Raw genomic sequence first — 20,680 nt, forward strand, 5'->3', positions numbered from 1 at the left:
GTCATATTCGATGATTTGACCCGTGGAGAGAGTTCTCTTAGGATTCTGGCAAGGGCTTAGAAAGAAAAACAAATTATTGCAATTGCACTCCAAAGTATCTGAGTGCCTGTGTAACTGGGCAACCTCTTCAGCAGCTTTTTCTGAGACTGGTGAAGCTTCCTGTGAATGTATATTTATCTGAGTGCTGTACAAATACTGCTTTTCATATGTGCAAGCTTGTGGGTGGAGAAACACCTAAATTCTAAAGAGATCAAAATTCCCTGTTTTTATGTTCTTTTACAATGTCAATCAGTTTCCAGACCAAATCAGAATAAGCCAAATGGGTGTGTGTACACAGTGTTGGCATTGTGGGGTTTAGGGAGTTTGATCTCATTTTAGGGAAAGGTGTTTTGAATCAGCTGAACTTGTTCTCATTACCAGAGGTAGACCTTAAATTAAGATTCAGTCATCACCCATCTTCTAAAGGAAAATGCTGTCACAAATGGATCTGCAATGTTTTCATCCAGTGTGATGGACATAAAACCAGTGTTTCTTCATTAGGGTGGTAGGATGATGAAAAACTTTGATGAGTAGTTATATGTGTGACTAACTGATGTTCATTTTGTTTTGCAGTTTGAATTATTTTACAGTCAGCATTTTAGTGGAAGGAAGCTTACTTGGTTACATTATCTTTGTACAGGTAAAAATAAGTGCTTTGCTAAATTTATGATCTAACAGTTACTTGCTAAAAGTTCTTTTCAAATGACAAAAACATGGGGAGTTGGAGCATTATTCTGCATATAAAGTCAATGGACATATTTGGGGTTATAAATTAATATTTAGTACTTAGATTTTCCAAAATCCATGTCTTGTAAATTTGTGATTTATTAAATCCAAGTAAAACTAGAGTTGAATGTCCTTAACTGCAGAAAAGCACTGCAGAACTGCTGAGTTAATAACAATTGCCCTGGAATTGTTTCTGTAGTATAGATGTTCCTTACATAAATACTAAATAATTTTAAGAATGCATATTATACTATTTTACTCAAGTATTTGAGTATCTACATAAATACATATTTTTAAGTATTTATTATTGTCAAGTGTTTATTTTAGTAAGTGTCAGTTAATCATGTTTTATTTTAAGTGCTTTCAGTCTCAGGCTTTAACAACTGAGCACTGCAACATATCACATGGAGATGAAGACCATAATCTACAACAATGTAATAAAATTAAAATCTAGTTCTGGTAACAGAAGGTTGCTGTTAACTCACATCTTTCACACAGAAAATCTAAATTTGCTTTCAAGTAGATTTCTTCCGTGCTTTTTGTTTTTATGGGAATTTGAAAAATGTAAGAATATGAAAAATTTTTGATGGACACATATTTTACTTTGTTTTTAAATCTTTCCTTTAATCAACTTTTTCATTAATCACTATTCTGAAGTTCTGTGTAAGCTGTTAATTGAAATTTATGCATTGCGATGTGTGGAGGCTACTTGGAATTTTTTTAATGGTTATTATATATTTATCATTATTATATATTGCACTATTTGTCCAGTATGCATAGTTAGGGTGGGGCAGTTGTTGTGGGCCCCACTGTATATGTGTAAACTCACAGCATCAGTTGTCATTGTTCTATTTCAAGTGTTAAATACAGACTTGAGTTGAATGTCTGGAAATGTATGAGGAGCTCTGGTAGTTTGGCTTCAGATGGCTTTTCAGCACCTTTCATCAGTTTATAAAATACGACTTGTATCATTACAGGTGAAGTAAAAATGAATTATTTGTGCAAACCTTATGTAGCCATGGTCACAACATACCAAATGGCAGTGCTGCTTGCCTTCAACAACAGTGAGACTGTCACTTACAAGGAGCTTCAGGACAGTACACAAATGAATGAGAAGGAGCTGACAAAAACCATCAAATCTTTGCTTGATGTCAAAATGATCAACCATGACTCAGACAAGGTATGCCATTATGATATTAAAAAGTGCGATGTTTTCAGTTTTGTCATTCTCATATTTGTTGAGGACTTTTTTAAAATATCCATTGTTTACTTTTATTTTTCTAAGCTTTATTTTTGACCCTTGTGTCAAATCTCTACTTATAAGGAAAAAGACAGGAGAAAGTAGAGTGCCTGTCATACAGGCTTTCTATGCTATAGCAGCATGAAAAAGTAATAATGCAGGGACTCTTCATTGTTTCTGTTGCCTTGCTTTCAAAGTTGTGCTGAAACACTGGAAGGAGCCTGAGCAGTAAACCACAATTTTACAGTGATCCTGAAAAGATATTTGTGGGATTAAGAGACTGAAAGAAGGAGCAACCATGTTCTTCCTTGTGGACAGATTACAGGGGCCACAAGGAGAGCAAGGAGGACTTCTGTGAGAGGATTTTTGCTGCAGTTTGCCAGACTTGTCATTCCATTAGTTTCTTGGAATTCCAGTAATATCTGAGCTTTGTTTGTGATTCAGGCAATGGTTGATACTTCTTTTTCTGACTCTCTCATCCATCTGTGTAGCCTTTGTGAATTTTTTTTTCCAGTACAGCAAAGGGCACAGACTTTACTCTGTTAAGTAAGAATTAGTGCAGAAGAGCCTGTGCATCCTATGCAGACATAGCATGTGCTTCCAGCTCACCCACAAAGCCCACTATGCAGGCAGAATCAGACAGAAGGAACTGAGATAAGCTCTTCAGTTCACTTACAAGAAGAAGTCCAAAGCTGCTCTGACAGCTGCTTTTGTTTTTAACCAGGAAAATTTTAGAAAATGGAAAGTGAGATCACAAGGAAGATCTGGTGCTTGGCTGAAGCATAGGACATGCTTCCAATATCTAGAAATGAGCTCAGGTTGTAACAGTTGCTGGGAAGATGTCTGTTAAACTATGGGTCAAATAAAACACTGGAAGCTGTTACAGGAAACAGTGAGACCTTTAATAATCTTAGAACGTTGCCTGTTATTTAAAGGATTTACATTTATTTATGTCCATTGTATAAAGTTCACCCAGTTCCTTAAAGCTTATGTCATAGAAGAAGGAATAATACAGCTTTCCAACCCTTTTACTTTCTAATGATTACCACTGCATTTTCCAGTTCTTTGCCTTCCAGACTACTGTATTCAAGTGTCTTTACTATTTCTGTTTTCTTTGCACTCCATCCAACAATGTGATAGCAGATCTGTAGACAGTCTATCAGCTTACTTATTAAATAAACAAGTGAGCTTTAGTGGTTTAAGCAGTGGAATTCAATACACAAACTTCTCTTTACCTGTATCTGTGCCAAACAGAAAAGTAAAGTGCAGTAAATGTTGTAGTTTGCTTTTGCTTGTTTGTTCATTTTGGGACCGGGTGTGGAGGAAAGAGCATGAGAAGCTTCACCTCAAAATCTTCATTGGTTCATTTGAATTATGCTTTTTGACTTGATGCTCAATACACAATTTATTTTGGTTTATATTCAACCATGTCAGCAGAATAATGCTATAAATTAATGTTAGCCTATTTTTCTGTTAGCTTATTATTTTTCAAGGTCTTTCCCATTTCATGTTGTATTTTCTATACTATGCCTGGTATCCTGATTTTTATGTATATTGTAACAAAGGCTATTTGTTGCAAGATACAAAATTAGAGTTAATATTAATTTGAGTGCATATTTAGATAAATATTTTCTGTGTTTACTAAAATACTTATGCTTTAGACAGTTTGGCAAGATTCCGAGGTCTCAGAATCCCAGTAACTTTATTCTGCTGGAAATTGGTAATGCTTGTACAGACTCTTGCCTGGAAACTGCAGAGATCTGCCCAGTCATGCTGTGTTGAATTTCAAGGTGTTTTTACCATAGGAAAAAACCCCTGAAATAATAATAACAATAATAATAGTTGTTATTATTATTATTATTACTACATATATATGTGGTAAAGAATGGAGATTCTGACAGGAAAAAAAAATTGAAATCTCCTGGAAGATGTGCACTGTGGTAGTTGCAGTTTGTCAGCTGTTTCTGCTATAACATATCAAAATGTTTAAATGCTTTTCCTTAAATTCTGGAAGACAACTTTTGTAAAAATTACGAAAGCAGCAGCTCCTCTTTGAGGTCCTCTCATAGATAAATGCAAATCCTACTTTCTTTGCAGGGAAAAAATGACGTTAAACTAGCTTTAAAAATTGACCCGGTTCAAGCAGCATTTTAGTATTTCCAGCTACAGACCTGATTTTTTTTTCTGTATATGTAAGACCCTAACTGTGACTTTTCAAAGTAAATTGTTACTATTTTCTGGTTCCATTCTTGATTTTAAAAATTGATTCTGTATTGCAGGAAGATATAGAGACAGAGTCTACATTTTCATTAAATATGAACTTCAGCAGTAAACGAACAAAGTTTAAAATTACCACATCAATGCAGAAAGACACACCACAGGCAAGTATTCTTTGGTGTTTCTAGCCTGAATAGCTTAGAAACCTTACTTTTCTAAAATGGAATTTACTGTGTTAGTTTGGTATAAGGAGATACCAGACTCCATTAGATTTGCAAAAGAAATTTTGTAGGTTTAAAGCTTAAGGAACACAATTTTTTTGTACTTGAAGTATAGGCAAGAGAAGGTGAAATAGGGAACAAGAAGTAGAAGAAAAAGATTAACAAAATGGTAATACCAAATGGTATTGATGTTGAGTCTATGTTGTGAGACTTTTTTGTTGCTGGTGTTTATAAAGGAACTTACTGCAAGAACAGCAGAACCAATCAACTGTTTTCCTATGGTTTTGTGTCCTTTGGCAACTAAAATCAACTCCTGTGTTGTTAATCCATGTTCTCAATGTATCTCCTAAGACACAGGATTTTGTACAATATAGGTATGTGTTGCCAAACTCAATAAATTATAGTCAATTCTGATTGCTTTTCTCCCTAGCAAAAACATTGTTTTAGATGCCTCTCTCCTACCTTCTTACTGACTTTCATGAAACCAGATATCCTTGATTTATGGACATACTTTTACTGGAATTGAACTACACCTGCATTTTTTTTTATTAGTTCACCACTTTTAGTAAAGTAAAGAGAGATTCAAGATACTTTTATGCAGTCTTTATTAGTCTTACTGTGTTTTGAGCATTGCTGTTGTTCCTGTGTGGCAGGAGATGGAGCAGACCCGAAGTGCTGTGGATGAAGACAGGAAAATGTATCTGCAAGCTGCTATAGTCCGTATCATGAAGGCACGGAAAGTGCTGCGACATAATGCTCTTATTCAGGAGGTGAGAGAAAGTCCTGGAGCTTGATTTCATTAAAATCTTCAGGATAGTAGGGTACAACATCAGACTACAAAACTCAGCCATGTGGAAACCAGTACTTCTGCAAAATTAGTGAGAATTTCCCTGGAGTCTATTCTGAACTGCAGTACTGGAGCACGAGCTGGGATCCCTCAATCTCGTAAATGTGTCTTAGCACCAAAGCATTAAGTTCTTGCTCTTTCCTGTTAGCTGGTTCTGTGCCAAGAGATGTTGTACCCTATAAAAATCATTGCCAGAGCTATGGGTTCAGTTGAAAACCTGAATAGGGATATTCTAGTATGGAATTTCCACAGAAGCACTTAGCCAATTCTGTGCTCTAATCATTACTTTATTATAACTCATGGTTTAAATTTTAAAAGTTGTCTGAATATGGCGACATGCACTTTTTAATCTCCCTTTTCCACAAAGCAGTACAGTTCTCTAGATTTTTTAGATTCCAGATTAATGACCTGTGAACTGTCACAGCCTGGCTTGGAAGGAAGTGCTATTTCATTAGTTTTTTTCCCACTTTTCCATCTGCTGGTTGCCTGCCTAATTGTATTTCTCATTCCAGCCTAACACTTGCTTCTTCCAACCAGTTGCCAGTTTTACTTTCCTCAAACTTCCAAAGCTCTTTCTTCAGTTTAATTCATTCTTGCATCTCTGAGCCTTGCTCAGAGAAGACTGGTGGGAGGGGGAATTGAGATTCCTGATTTATTCAACCATTTTGAGCATAAAGGTGGAGAGATAATGAGTAATTTGTGGTGACGGAGGAAACAGTTTACCACACCCACTCCTTAATTTTTATTTCTAAAAATAAAACCTAGCAGCAGCAGGGAGTTTGTAAGCCCAGATGATGCAGTGTGAGACCTCTTAAAGATTTTGGATACTAAGGAAGTGTTTTTACACAAATAGTCTGAAAGTAAGCCTAATTTGAGAAATCTGATTTTGAATATATAAAAGATGAGGTAGCATAGGTTCTGATATTTTTCAGAATCTTTGATTTTTTTTGTTTCCCATTATTTAAACAATTCATGCAATTATGATGAAATTGTGTAAGGATTTGCAATTAAAACTAGAAAATGATAGGCAAGCCCTTTCATCTTTGAGAAGACTTTTTTCTGCCCACCGTCAAATTATTAGAAAAATTTCTTGAAATGTACTTTGCCTGACACCAGTTTATAAGGGTTAAATAGATCACAAATTTCTGTGTTTTGGAAACAAATCCTTTCTGGTTGCTTCTTCCTTTGTGTAATGGAAGGGCCACTCACATGCCCCTGCTGTGTTTTGCTCTTGCAGAGTAGTAACATTAGAGGATTTCTCTTCAGCTTTGCAAAAAAGGTGGATTGTTCATGGTTACTCAGTTAGAAACTAGGTAGAAAGTATAGTTGCGATATTGTTACTAATCCTGGTGCCATTGTTATTTTTATAATGCTGTTTATATTCTTAAATATAATGTATCAGTTAAAATGTGCTATTTGACTTCTTGAGTAAGAAGGAGTATTTCTCAAAGAAGTCTGTTTACTATGAATAGTTAATATTTTCTCACCTCATTAGTATTTTTTCTTAGCTATAAGGGCAGGATTATACTGTTAGAGAGATACTTGAGAGACTCCTTACCCTAATGTAGTTAGCTCTGATTCTAACACTACAGCAGCACACATTTCATTTAGGTTGAGGTGTTCAAGAAAATACTCCAGGCTCATGGTAGACCTGTATATGTCAGCATGTGGTCTGTGTGGAATTGTTAATTGTGTTAGATGCACCCTGGTAATTTCAGTTCTAGCTCAGTGTTGCAGTCCCCTGCAGGGTGAGGTAGCTTTTTCTATAAAATGAGTAAGACTGGAAGAGTAGTGGAGGGGAGACATCAGAACAGTCATTCCCTGAAATTTTTTATTCTGACCGTCAGGTATTTCTGTCTGTCCTTCTTACTTGTACTATCTTTGATTAAAACAACAACAAGAAAATCCACACCAATACAAAATTCTCTTTTTTGCTTTCTCTGTCTGAAGTAAATACATGAAATGTGGTGATGCCAATCAGCTTCAGTGGAGGGCTAAGTTTGGTGAAATCCGAGCAGATCTATCAGCTTGTTAGCGCCCAGTTTCTCCTCACTGTGCTGCTGTGGAACATACCAGACCCTTGGCTGTTAGCCCAACAAAACTCACTCTTTTGAGGCTTTTGTTTGCTTTGTTGGGTGAGTTCCACCTGGTGAGTTCTGTTGGCTCACAGAGAGACCCAGCAAACTCTAGAGCTGGGACAAAGCCAGCCATGAGAAGTTGTTAAGAAAATTGAAAATTCAGCTGGAATAAAATGATTTTCTTTACAGAAGAAATAAGAACTACAGGCCAAATATATTGTGACACTTGAGTAGTAAGATCTTCTGTTTGAAAAAATTTCCTACTTACAGATTTGCACATTCTGTTGGGGCAAGAACCCTTCAGACAATTTCTTCCCCTTCTCTACAAGAGAAGTTTTCAGTCTAGAGAAACTTTTAAGAGACATCTAAAGTTTTGCCTGACTGGCAATTTCTTCCACAATGCAAATACAGATTTGTTTTTACAATAAATAACTTCTTACTGCATGTATTAAAAAATTCCAGCATAGCCAGATGGAACTCAGTAAATTGTAGGTCTGTCTTCAGTGACTAAGGAAAGAGAAGTTCATCCTGATTTTCTCCAATTGTATAGGAAAGGAGGTTAGTGGTGGGGGAGCTCCATTGTGACAGTAGTGAAGAAATGTGTTAATATTAGATTAATTTTTAACATGGATATTTGTCTTCATTTGTACTGTGACAAATGAAGCAAGTGAGAGGAATGAGGAGATCTGGGGAACATGTGGCCAAAGTAACCAGTGAGCTGACCAGTCAGTTTCAGTGTCCTGACACTTATACGTAGAGATACTTTCTTATTTGTTATAAATTAACTATTCCAGAGTTATTTAATCCTGTCTTTAAAAGAAAAACATACTGAATTTGCCTTAAAGCCTTTAGCAAATATCTAGATGACATTTATAACTGTGAAAAATAAAAAATAACACAAAAACTGTGTCTTTCTTTTGCAGGTAATTAGCCAATCAAGAGCTAGGTTTAACCCAAGTATCAGCATGATTAAGAAGTGTATTGAAGTCCTGATAGACAAACAGTACATAGAGCGAAGCCAGGCCTCTGCAGACGAGTACAGTTATGTAGCATGATGTGCTGTCCTGCAGGTATGATTGTAAGGAGATCATTGCTGTCACTGTTTGGTGTGTTCCTGTGGGAAGAGGCAGGCCTGTGCCTCCATAATTGGTCACTTGGCAGCCCCTGTTTTTCTGCTGTTTACAACATCACCAGTGCCATGTCATGAGCGTCAATGAAAATGCCTATAGATATTTCAAGCTCATGTCATTATGACATTTCTTAAAACTTTACTAAAAGAATGAGTGAAGTATTGCTGAAATGTGGAGAATTGGTTGGGTACCATGCTTTTTTTTTCCCCCCTCCCCTTTCACGTTTGCAGTTGATGTTTTTTAATGTATCTTAAGACAAAGTAAAAAAAAAATCACACAAAAAACCTAAATATTGTAATATGACAGATAACCTAATAATTGTATCTACATTAAAATGTAAAAAAAAATGACGAACATGATACTGCTGCTTGTCAAATAAAAAAATAAAGTTATATAATGTGTCTGGAATGATTGTAGAGCTGGATATAGCATTAATGTCTGTAAATATTATTCAGGCCTGAAGAGTAGAAATAATATTACGTGTTTGGGTTTTGGATAACCTCAGAAGTAGGTCTGACATAACAACTAATTTATATAAAACTGAATACCAGGTATGTCATGTTTGATGTGATTATAAAAAATATTTATGGTTAAGTGCACATCTTGTTTTCTTGAGATTAGGCTCATTTACATTCTCGGTGCCTGAAGGCCTCTGCTCTGTCTGTTAATCCCACACTGTAGGAATATGTTACAAGGGAAAATAAACTGATGTTTGAGGGGATTTAAATGGTGTAGTTCACAAACACTTAGGAATAGTTATCATGAACATCAAAGATAGAATTCAGTGGCTTGGGAAAGCATAAAGCAGGCTGGTAACTGAAAAATGTTTTTCTCTAATGTATTGGGTAGAAACACTACATGGATGGGTGTCTATGTTTGTTTCCACAAACTCATACTGCTTGTTTCTTGTTTTCCCTCCTGACTCCTATGGTTGTTTTTATCATGTTTTGTTTTCCTCTGCCCCAATTAGATTTCCAGCTGTTAGGGTGAGACAGATCCACAGGCTATTTCATGTCTTGTGTTGTTCACCAGGGTTGGCATGGTGACTGTTCACTCTTAAACAAGCAAACTATAATTTAAAAGTACAAACTCTACCACTGGAAGTGAATGGAATTTAAGAGCACTGAGAATTTGAACAGACTGAATGCCTGCTGCAGAAGAGTTTCCTCATGACTATGCCTGCAATTATGATTGACAGGATAAATATTAAGTTTAAATGTTCTATTTTTGCCAGATTTATTTGCGTGCATATAAAAATACATATGTAGATATATACTATTTGAAGTATTTTTTTAGATTGTGTAGTATCACCTACTAAAAATCCACACATCAAGAAGTAATTTTAAAGAAAAGCAAACCTTTGGAGGGAGCTTTTTACTCTTTTTTTCTGGTTCTTCACTGTATGAAAGGCTTCTCTCCAACTCTTAGGTTGTTGCTGTCTCTTATTTCTTAAATGGTATTGCATTCACATACTATCTAGAGGGTATAGGAAACTTTCTATGGTTAACTAGGAAATGCATCAAGAAGTGGTGCCATGTTTTTCTGATGTGGATTTTGCTAAGGATGAATAAAGGGCAATAAACAATAAAGTGCAATAAACATTCCTTCCATATTGATGGTGTTTTATCCCACTATGCTAAGATCTAAATTTTTATGTGGATTTATGTCTTCAAGAAGTGAGGTTTTTTAACTAACTGTAATATGGTGCTGTAGATCATTGTCTAAAGTGTTAGTTTAGAGTTGTCTCTGTGTGGTGGGACACAGCACAGGTGCTTAGACTGTCACCAGCTGTAGTAAACAGGAGATACAAAATCAGCACAGATTTTGACTGGAATGACTTCTAATCTATTGCAGTGCGCAGCATTTCTGTGCTTTATAGAAGAAATTATTCATTACATCTAAAGACAAAAAAATAGGGACATAACATTTGTGTATTACATAACACACAAAAAAGGGAAAATTTATTTTATGATTGCTGAATTAGCACATCCTTTTTCCAGAAAACAAACTTAACACTGACACCAAAGTTTCTGGCAACAAATGTGGTTTATCTTGTATTTTACTCAACACATTTTAAGCTTGTTCATAAAAGAGTTAATAAAAGCTTTATTTAAATGTAGATTGCAATAGCAAAATTTTAATGCTGAATTTGAAGAAGGTTTGACCGATTTATTTTCAGAATAATTTCACAGGCAACACAAGAACTTCCCTGCTCTAGCCCAAACGTGCAAGGTTTTAACATTACCTTATCTCTCAATTTTTGCATACCTAAACCATCATTTTGGGTTTTAGGTAAGCATGCTGCTGGGTTGAGGCATGTTTAGTGAGGTAAAAACATTCATCTATTTCAGTGCAGTTGGCATCCCCAGATGATGTCTTTCATAATTACACACAAACTCAGTCTTTTCAGTGGCTCTTAGGAAATGTTGTTATAGCTGGGAAACATTATGAATTCTACTTTATAACTCACACCTTCCCCCTCAGGAAAAAAGTAGTGCAAATCCAGACCCCTGTAGCTGGGTTATGTCACTGAAATCATTGCTGGCACACAGGGATGCAGTTTATAGCTGGAGCTTCAGCCTGGCAGCCAGTACCTTTGGCAAGTGTTGGTTCAAAATATTAAGTGCTAATGGGTATTAACAGGAGGGGCAAATTGTAAGAAAAAGAAGACAGCAAAAAATGCCATACAGTTTTAATTATTTACTAGAAGAAACTGGTATAACTGTACTGCTGTTTTTGTTTTTTTGTTGTATGCCTATTGACCTGTGTGACCTGCTAGTGTCCAGGAAGCCATACAGCTGAGACACAATGGTTTCATACATCCCATACATGCCTCATATCTAAGTGCATTTTACCTCTGGTATTGAGTACTACTGATCATTCTTGCATTAACTGAAAAGTGTTTCCATGATGTTCTAATTTGTCTTGAGACTGATTGTCTAGTTCTAGGAAAGAAAAGTGTACCTGCATTTTAGTGTGTTCATACACACAAGACAACCAAAGCTATGAAAGATATTTAATCACCATAACATAAACTGCTTGCAAAGTAGTGAGTTTCATTACTTTCCATGAGTACATCACCTTTCCAAATAAACAGAGTAAAGAAATTGGTCAGTGGAGAAATAAATTTTATGAGCTGATATTTTTCAGTTATGCTTAGAAAGACATTTCTTATCTTTAAAAAAGTTAATTTTAAACACAACTACTGCAACACAGTATTGATATTGAGCAAATTCTAATAGTAAATACAAATTCTTTGTACCCTAGGACAGATATTTTAGGACTGTCCATGTTTTACAAATATGGTAAGTACTTGAAGTTAATTAATCTAAGATATCACAATGTATGAAAACATATTCTCCAGAAACAATTGTTACTACACTGATTATTTTCTCTTATTACAAATCTGAATTTGTCTTTACTTGTTTATGGTAAGTTGTACTGTGCTTTTGAGCTGATAAGAAAATGGCATTTTCAAGAAGACGAAGGGTCAAAAAAGTGTTTGATTATAATAAGTTTAAAACAGTGCAAGACTTTTGTGTGGTTTTAAAGAGGAGGGGTGTGAGAAATAGATTTGTAAAGGATCCTTAGAACCTGACCGAAAACTCACCCAGTCTTGTACATCTGTGTGTAAGCTCTGAGATAAGGTGTGCTGACTTGGAAAGGCTGTGGAATAGAAATTACATTGTTGAGAGAGAGATTGAGCTCGAAACAAGTGTCAAACAATAGCTTTGCAAAAACACCAGATATTCTGGAGAATTAGAACTGTGAAAGATGCATTGTAGCAAGACTACATGGGGTTAAAAAATAATAGGTGATTGGTGTTAGAAGTATGAGCAGCATTGTGTGGCAAAAGCTAATAGGCTGAAAAACATTTATAAGGTATTGTAACCAGGAAATAAGTTGTCTTCTAATAGAATAGCATTGAGTTTTGCATCTCTTATGTCTCACCCTTCTATGAGGCTGATAACAGAATAAAATCCTATAAAACGCCTCTCAGTTGCTCCATTTCTGTAGAACTGGGATTTTCCAGCGAGGGGGGTGAATAAATATGATGGTCAAAGTAACCAAACATATCCATATACATGTAGATGCTTGGATGTGCATTTGTTCTTAGCTCCATTCTGTGGCATTCACAATTGCATCAATAAGGAAGAGCATAACAGGAGCAAAAGCAGAGGGAGATAAGAGATGCTGGTTGGCATCTGGCAGCCGTGTTGGTGCTGCTCCCACCAGCTGTCCCAGGAGTACAGCACAGCCATGGAAGCTCCCTTGGTCTCCCCAGCAAGCCCAGCCTTGCTTTTGCATCTGGGAAGTGAAGGACTAAGCCTCAGTAGCACAGAGCAAGCCTAAAGGTACTGTTGGTCACTTCCAAAACAGTCCTAGTAATTTAGGGAATTACTTCCACCGCTCATGTCTGCACTCTTTAGGATCCCTGTGACTGAAGGCCAAGGGGTGATTTCAGCAAAACTGAAATACTCACTTGTTTGGTTGTTTTGGCTGGAGTAGCAAGCAGCTGGCATTAACACCATCCTAAGTTCTTCCTCCTCAGCTGGGGTGCTGGGCTGGGTGCATGCATTCTGTTACAGTATCAGCCACAAAGTACACTTGAGCACTGGCAAACTTGGTGTGTGTAAACCCTTTTCTAGAGCTTCTGGACTAGCTGGAAATCTCTGATATTCTACAGAGAAAGGCTATATTGGCTTTGTGTGTCCTTCCTTCCACTCTTCCACTGAGATAAATAAAATCACACGCTGGTGTTCAGTAAAATTTGCTCTCCAAATCTTTGATGCAGTTGTATACCATGAACAAAAAAATGATGTATTCTAGGACGACAGAAAGTAATATAGGACAAAATACTTGCCAATGTCTGTGTAGCAAAGGCATCAGTTCTTTCAGTCTGACTCTTACCAACCAAACATTTGATATATTGGTGTTTACAGGAGCAATGGATACACAGGGAGATTGTTTGGCATGTTCTCAGCTGAAAGCGACCTTGTTCTTACCATAATCACTGAACAGCAAACACTGTAATTATCACCTTTTGGTGAAAGCTGGTGGTTCTGATGTATGTCAAACTGGCTTTTTCCAGCAGCTGAGAACAGTAGCACTGTTGCTGTCAACAGTCAGAAAGGAGGAGTGATTTAAGGGCAGTCCTGAAACTTGGCAGATTGCTGTTGCCTGTCTTTTAATGTTGGTTATATAATTTATAACCTACTTGGTATATATGATTAAAAGTGCAGTACTTCTTTGGTAGTATTTCACATTATATTGAACAGTTGCAGTTGAGTTTCATAAGATGTACGTGGTCTGTTTTTTAAAAAACTATACTCATGAGTCCATTTTCATTTCTTCTTTCCAGTCACCAGCTTAATAGAATTTGTGATCTTCAAAACCTGAGTTTGAGAGAATAAAAGAAAAAAACCTGAAACTCATGATACTGTGTATTCATCTGTATATTTGAAGCCAGTTCAGGATGTTTTATGAGATTTGTTTGAAGAAATGCCAGGCATTTGGCTCCCTCAGAGTGGTGAGATACATGGAGGGAGGTGCTGCCTGGAGCTGATCAAGAGGAGCCTGTCAGTGGGAGGATATGAATGATCCTCTGATCCTTGCGCTTTGGAAGCTGATGTAGTGCACAGAATCCAGCACATCACATGCTCTCCTCAGGGTTTGGTCTCTTTTAAAGAGAGGCACAAGTGCTTGTGAGCATTTAAGAAACATGACACTTGCCCTTTTTGAGTCTGTTCTCATTCTTCCCTTGACCAGAAGAGTGCCCCAGTCTTAATAAGGCAAGCAAGGCCTGTCACCTCTCCTGGATGTGTACAAACTTAAACTGGCTTAAAGGTAAATCCAAAAGGGTGAGCTCTTACCTCTTTCCCATGGCTTTTTGTGTATTTTTCATTGCAATATTCGAGGGACTATAAAACAATAATTTAGACAAGGGATGTGTAATTTAGTCATTAATATATTCCTGTGGGAGCTGGGGCTGGGGGTGTGGGTTCCCATCAGTGGGTTGGCAACTCAAGAGCCATCTGCTTCTCAGTGCAGCAGGAAAGTGGCAGTGGCCAGAATTCTGTATGCAATCTGCATCCTCTGTGCTGGTTGATGTTCTTAATAGACTTAAGTGATAGCTAGTAATCTAGATAGTAGTAATGAATATTTGAACATTTACGTTTAGGGGTCATCTCACCATCTGGTGATTCAAAATGACTTGGAAATTGAGCTTTCAAAATGATGCTTACAGGTTTGCCCGTATGTTCTGCCTGACTGCATCTGAAGCCATGAAAAGGAGTTATGTGAACCTCATCTGTAGCCTTGCCTCAGTGATTCCAAGTGAAATTCTCCCTTCCCCCATGTGGGTGTCTGCTGGCACATGTTTTAGTGTGCCTGTAATGGTGTATCTAAGCCTTACTGCAGCCACAAGTTGAGGAGAATAGATGTACACCCACAAAACCTTCCCTGCTTAAAATCTGAGTCATGGCTGTGAATCAGAGATGTGCCCGTTGCAGCTGGTGAAAGAGATTTGGGAAGATGTAACATTCCTCTTGGGAACAGCAGTAGTCTGATTTTGGGCTAAGGAAACCATCCATCTGCATGAAAATAGGCTCTAGCATTAAAAAACCTCCATCCATGGAGGAGACCCCACAAATTAATAGCTGTCATCCATCCTGGAAGGGTTCAAGGATAGACTGGATGGGACTCTGAGCAGCCTGGTGTAGTGGAAGGTGTCCCTGCCCATGGCAGTGGGATTGGAACTAGGTGATCTGTAAGGTTTTCTCCAACCAAAACTGTTCTATTATTTTTGAGTGACCTAATTGAGAAACTCCACTAGCTGCTCCTCAACCCTCTTTCGTCAAGGCAGTAGCCTTGCCTGTTTTGGATGCCCTCTCTCTTTCAGAGCACTGGGCATTCAGCTTTTTACAGTGTGCATTTTAAAGGACATATGTTTGGCAGATATAAGATGGGAGAGAAGCAGAGCTTGTGCTGCTGAGCACGCCTGGTATTACTGCAGTGGGGAGGGACGGGTGGGGACGTGCTCTGGCCCTGGCAGCTGGGGCAGCAGAGCACAGAGTTTTGCATGAGGACTGGCAGACCCTCTTTATTCTTTCCCACACCCAGGCACAACCTTTGAAAAGCAGACTTGACAGGCAGAGCTGGAATATCTGCTCCTTGCCTTCCTGGTAGGGTTCCCGTGCGCTAAGGGCCGCGTGTCGGGACAAGCCTGGCTTTGGCAGCAGAGCCCAGGGAGAGCGGGAGCGCTGTCACCTTTGGGCAGGGGGGAAGGCACAGGGACACAGCCCTGGGGATTCACAAGTGGCAAATGAGGCTGTGATCTGCGTGAACTTAATTTTAATATAGGGACAAAGACCAGAAACTGTGCATAAAAATGCCAGGAAGCATGGGATAAACTTCTTAATCGTGTATTAACTGAGGTGGCTCAGAAACGGTAGGTTATGTGGGTCATCTCCAGTGACAAAGATGAAAATATGACAGGTAAAATAGCTGGTTTATGCTTGGATTTGCCTTTGACTTTTTACTCTTTTTTTTGGTTGTTGGTTTATAAATCCTTTTGTAAAATAAATACAGGCTTTTGAAAAGATCTTCAAGAAGTTTGTTTTGAAAGAGATTTTTATGGAATATTTAATCCACATTTCCTGTCGATGTGCACTCTGGACTTTGCATCCTTCAGAATTCTCTTTCACACTGTCTGAAATGGCCATTGTGCTGTTGCAGCTCTGCAGCAGTGCTTGGCTGCCCGAGCTCCAGACACAGGCAAGTTGTTTCTCTTTGCAGGGGCTGTTCTTGCTGCATTCACCTCCTCACTGTGACCAGCTCCTTTCATGCCATACCTTCTAGGCTCTAGTGCCTACAAAGCACATTTTGTACACGACAATTGTACATAGTACATTTTGTATATGACACTTGTACATAGCACCTTAACACTTTTAAAATCTGTGCCTATAAAGGTATGTCACAAGTTTCTACTCCTTTGCTTCTGTAGCAAGTGGTTTGGCCTTGCCTTCCTTAGAATGTGGTTTTATTACTGTTGTGCTTCAGTGAGCTCTTGGACACTAAAACCAGGTTTTCTTCAGGAGTTTGCTATGGTTGTGTCTGTTTTTTAATTATGAAACTAAAAATCCCATTAAACCCTGTCCATAAAGACCAAAGTTTTGATACCACTCCTATAGAGCACTGAAAACCAGCATTTAGTGCTTCATGTGCTAGAGAGTAGTATTTTGAATAAACTTTTTATTGTCCTTAGAAATCCTTTGTGGGATATATCGTTCATTTTTAAGTGTATAAACGCTTGTGAAAACTTCCAGTTAGCTACGTGCTAGTTAAAGTATGGACAACAGAAATGCAAACTCCTTTTCAAGCTATCACCTGTGGTAATGGAGGAAACAACTGTGACAGAGCATCTCTGTATTCAGACTCTGCTGGAGGCTGCAAAGGCTTTCAGAAATTTTAGAGCAGTTACATTTGGTGACAACTGCTTTGAAATCAATATTTTTAGCTCATGTTACAGCATGGAGGGGAAATATCCTTCCAGTGTTCTGCTTTTGCACAATGGGATTGTTCTTTACTCAACAGGGACATTGGCTGATTGCGAAAATTTGTTAAAGGTGGCAGAAAGTTATCAAACCTGCTTTTAGCAGTTCTCACCTTCCCTGGAGCCATTGCTGCAGTGTGATTCCCCTGCTGGCTGCGAGCAGAGCAGCAGAATTCCTTGTGGCTCTGGGAAACGTGGGTGCTTTCCTCGAAGTGTTCCAGCAGCATCTCGGCTGGTTTAAGGACTTCCCGCCCCTACTGACAGCGTGGGGGACCAGCGTGGCCATGCATTCTGCTGGAAAGATCGAACACTGAGAAGACAGATGTGCAGAAATGGAATTGTATTGCTTGTCCCTGGTGAGACTGAGGCCAGGTTCGGGGTGCCCGAGGCTGTCGGTGGAGCGGGGGCCCCGCTGCAGCCTCCTGCCAGCAGAGGTTGCTGCGGCTGCTGAGCTGGGTCCCAGCGGCTTCAGCCGCCTCTTCCTACCTCTGTTCCAGGAGGGGGAACCCTCTCCATTACGGACCCCGGATTTGGCAGCTGCTGCAGCGAGGTGAGCTGCCCGGGACCCAGCAAGGAGAGCTTGGAGGGCTCAGGACACGAACAGAGTGAAACTTGTGCACACACGCTTGGAAGCTGGAAAGACAAACTCCTGCTGCTGCCATGCTTTTAAGATTTTGGTAATGGGGTTGGTATTCATAGACTGCCCTGTGCAGGGCCGGGAACTGGACTTCAGCAATTCTTGTGGGGCCCTTCCAGCTCAGGATATTCTGGGATTTCAATGTTCCTAATGAGTATTAGGACCTGCTGTGATGCATTTCTGCTGAGACAGCTGCAACCTTTTAGCAAATTTGTGTATGAGGGGAAAAAGTGAAAGGAGCTTTGCATCTCAATCAAGTGTCTTCTCTATGCAAGGACAACACATCTCACAGAAATATGTACTTTGCTTTTCCCCTGGAATCCTGGCTGGAGGTAACCATTTGTTGTTGTGGGAAGAGGAGGCTGGGGGAGAACTACAGCTTTTGAAAGGTGTTGAGCATCCTCTTGCCAAGACCAGAGAGAGAGAGAGAAAGAAACAAGATAGGTGTGAAGCTGTTCACAGACAAATCAGAGTAGAAGGGCCCTAGGAAGGTGGGTAAGGATACAGTTTTGGGGTTTAAGGGTGCATGGGATGGAGGAATAGGCAGATGCAGAGATAACAGTGCAGGAATATGTTGTGTGTTTTGATGTGTGGTGCATAATTTTGTCTCAGGCAGGAAAAATCCCTAACCTACAATTGACCAGCTGCATAGTTCCTAAGCACAAGTAGTAACCAATTAGAAGCTCCATGTCTGATTCCCCATAATTTACTCCTCTCTTAATATCCCCATTCCTCATGTTCCTGTTAGCTGCTTCCTCAATTCCAAACCATCTTTCTTTGAGTTCTGTGTGGGTTATCTCATGGTGTCAGTCTCTGAAGCCTTATTGAAAGTAAAGAGCTCCTCATCTCAGGATGCTGCATGTCAGTTAAATGGGGGATCTAAACTTGGCTTAAGGAAGAAGCTGGAAATAGTGAAAGCAATGAGTTACAGGTGCAGATACCAGACTTTCTTTCCTAGCCTTTTGAAATGCCTTAGCAATGTTGTTATGCGAGTTCCAAGTCAGCAAGAGAGAATGAGAGAAGCCCTGAAGCAGAGAAATGGATTGGGAATGGAGCCAGAAATCTATACTTGTCTTAGCATTTGAAACAGGCTGCAGCTAACTGGGGAAGGGGGAGGTGTGACAGTAGAAAATGGGTATAATAAATCCTGTTATTTGAAGGCTGGTCCTGCACCACTTAATGCCTTCTTATTTGTTTTGAGATTTTTTGTTTGAAAACTGTTTGCTTATATTTTTTTTCGAAGTCTTTATGGGTTTGTGATATTTTTCCTACTTTTTGTGGCAGAAACAAATATTAAGAAAAGATTTTTAGATGCTTGGATGTAGTAATCTGGTTGGAATAGACAGGGCAACCCTATAGTAAGAAGATTTAGATATTTTAACTTTTTGTATTATAGAATACTTGTCTTTGTTGATTTATCACCATGGTAGGTGGTGCTATGGATCTGAAGAAATGTGAGGACTCATCTGGGAGCAGAAGCCAAAATTTACCCCAGGCAGTCAGGACATGAGAGTGTGCTTTCAGTCTGTCCTGGTGGGTCCTGAATTTCCTTGTGTTTGGCAGCTCCAGCAGCAGCGTTGGAGAGGGCTTGGTCTCAGGTGAACCTTAGCAAGGAGCCCCTAAGGGGCTGCTTTGGATTACCCTGGGCTCAGTGTAGGGAACTGAGCCTGGTCTTCTTCCTGGGTGTGTGCTCTCACCCCCAGGCTATTAAATAGGAGGGATAGGTGAGAAGGTTGCTGGCTTCCCTTGGCTCTATTTTAAAAGGAAGTATCTGCCATCAGTGCACTTCATGGGGCGCCTAATCTTGTTGTGTGTTCTGAAAACACCCTTCAGACAGAGCCCCTTAGGGGACACTGGGCTCTGGAGCCTGCTCAGGCTGCAGTGCTGAGCTGTTGGGCCCTGCTGAGGCTGAGGCAGCTCTGGGCATGCACAGAGTGAGACATCACCTATCCAGAATGTCTGGAAATCAAAAGTGAGGTGCTTCTCTGGGTGAAATTTCAGGATCACAGCTTTTGTCACTATTGGGCTTAGCTTCATAATATGGTTCAATATTTTAATTTTGAATAAACCTTGACCTAATAAAGTCAATCTCCATCTCTGTGAGAAGCAGGGATTTATTTTCCTTTATAACTTGAAGCAAAGGTTGAACATATTTTCATGGGCAACCCCATTGTTGGATTAGTGCCCTCATTCAATCAGAGCGTGCAAAACACAAACCCTAGGCAGAGCTAAACTACAAAGCAGAGGAGATTTTCACAATGCTAAATGGAGTGAAAGCACCAGGGGAAAAATATCTGAAATCCTCTTACATGATGATTAAAACAAAAACACACACACACACGAAACCAGCAAAGTCTAAGGCTGGGGTGCCACAGGGAACTGGCAAGAGAACAGCCTGTTCTAGCTGGATGCTTTGTTTGATATTAGATGGAATCTGTAACAAAGCAAATATCCCAGGGCTGCTTGTAGGTCTCTGAGCTGACCATGAGTCCATTGGCCCCTTTCTCCTTCCATGGTTGATCCCAGCTACCTTCCAGCTCTCAGCACTACCTTCCCCTCTCTAGTCACACCTTCCTTCCTTTTTCCCTTCAGGTTCCCAACCCTCATGAGGTGAATTTCTCAGTCTTTCCATACAAATATCCTTTGTCATCTACAGCTGCGCCCATGTCTGTGGATTCCACAGCATCAGCATTCTCTCTGGGGTATCTTGCTTGTACTGTCCTTCTGTGCTCACACCCTTTTAGCACAAACAAGAGACATCACCAGGGTCCAGCTGGCATTACTGCAGACTTTTAGAAATAGATTACAAAGTCTTTAGGAGTACAACCTCATTTTCTGGCTCTTTTCTTTAGCAGCTGTTCAAAGGCACCTGCATCCCTTTTCAACAAGAATGGTGGCATTAATAGCAGTAGGTTCCACAGTGGGAGACTGGATTGCTAAAGTTGTGTGAAGCTGTCTGAGAACACATGGTGGGATGGGACTGCACAGTTT

The 20,680-nt window shown here is 39.2% G+C and overlaps 1 protein-coding gene and 1 long non-coding RNA gene across 3 annotated transcripts in view; both read left to right on the forward strand.

Moving 5' to 3' along the window:
* CUL2 (cullin 2) overlaps positions 1–8,895 on the forward strand; it is a 40,438-nt gene extending 31,543 nt beyond the window's left edge. For both annotated transcript variants that reach the window (XM_064703968.1, XM_064703967.1), the window contains exons 17-21: positions 613–679; positions 1,743–1,945; positions 4,285–4,386; positions 5,097–5,213; positions 8,292–8,895. In XM_064703968.1, coding sequence (XP_064560038.1) covers positions 613–679; positions 1,743–1,945; positions 4,285–4,386; positions 5,097–5,213; positions 8,292–8,423 — 621 coding nt within the window. In that variant the 3' untranslated portion in view covers positions 8,424–8,895. The remainder of the gene's footprint in view (positions 1–612; positions 680–1,742; positions 1,946–4,284; positions 4,387–5,096; positions 5,214–8,291) is intronic.
* A 9,027-nt stretch (positions 8,896–17,922) lies between these two features.
* LOC135443028 (uncharacterized) overlaps positions 17,923–20,680 on the forward strand; it is a 34,502-nt gene continuing 31,744 nt past the window's right edge. The window contains exon 1 of the long non-coding RNA XR_010438769.1: positions 17,923–18,021. This is a non-coding gene — a long non-coding RNA (uncharacterized LOC135443028). The remainder of the gene's footprint in view (positions 18,022–20,680) is intronic.

This window comes from Zonotrichia leucophrys, chromosome 2 (assembly GCF_028769735.1).
Source record: "Zonotrichia leucophrys gambelii isolate GWCS_2022_RI chromosome 2, RI_Zleu_2.0, whole genome shotgun sequence".
NCBI classification, from domain to species: domain Eukaryota; kingdom Metazoa; phylum Chordata; class Aves; order Passeriformes; family Passerellidae; genus Zonotrichia; species Zonotrichia leucophrys.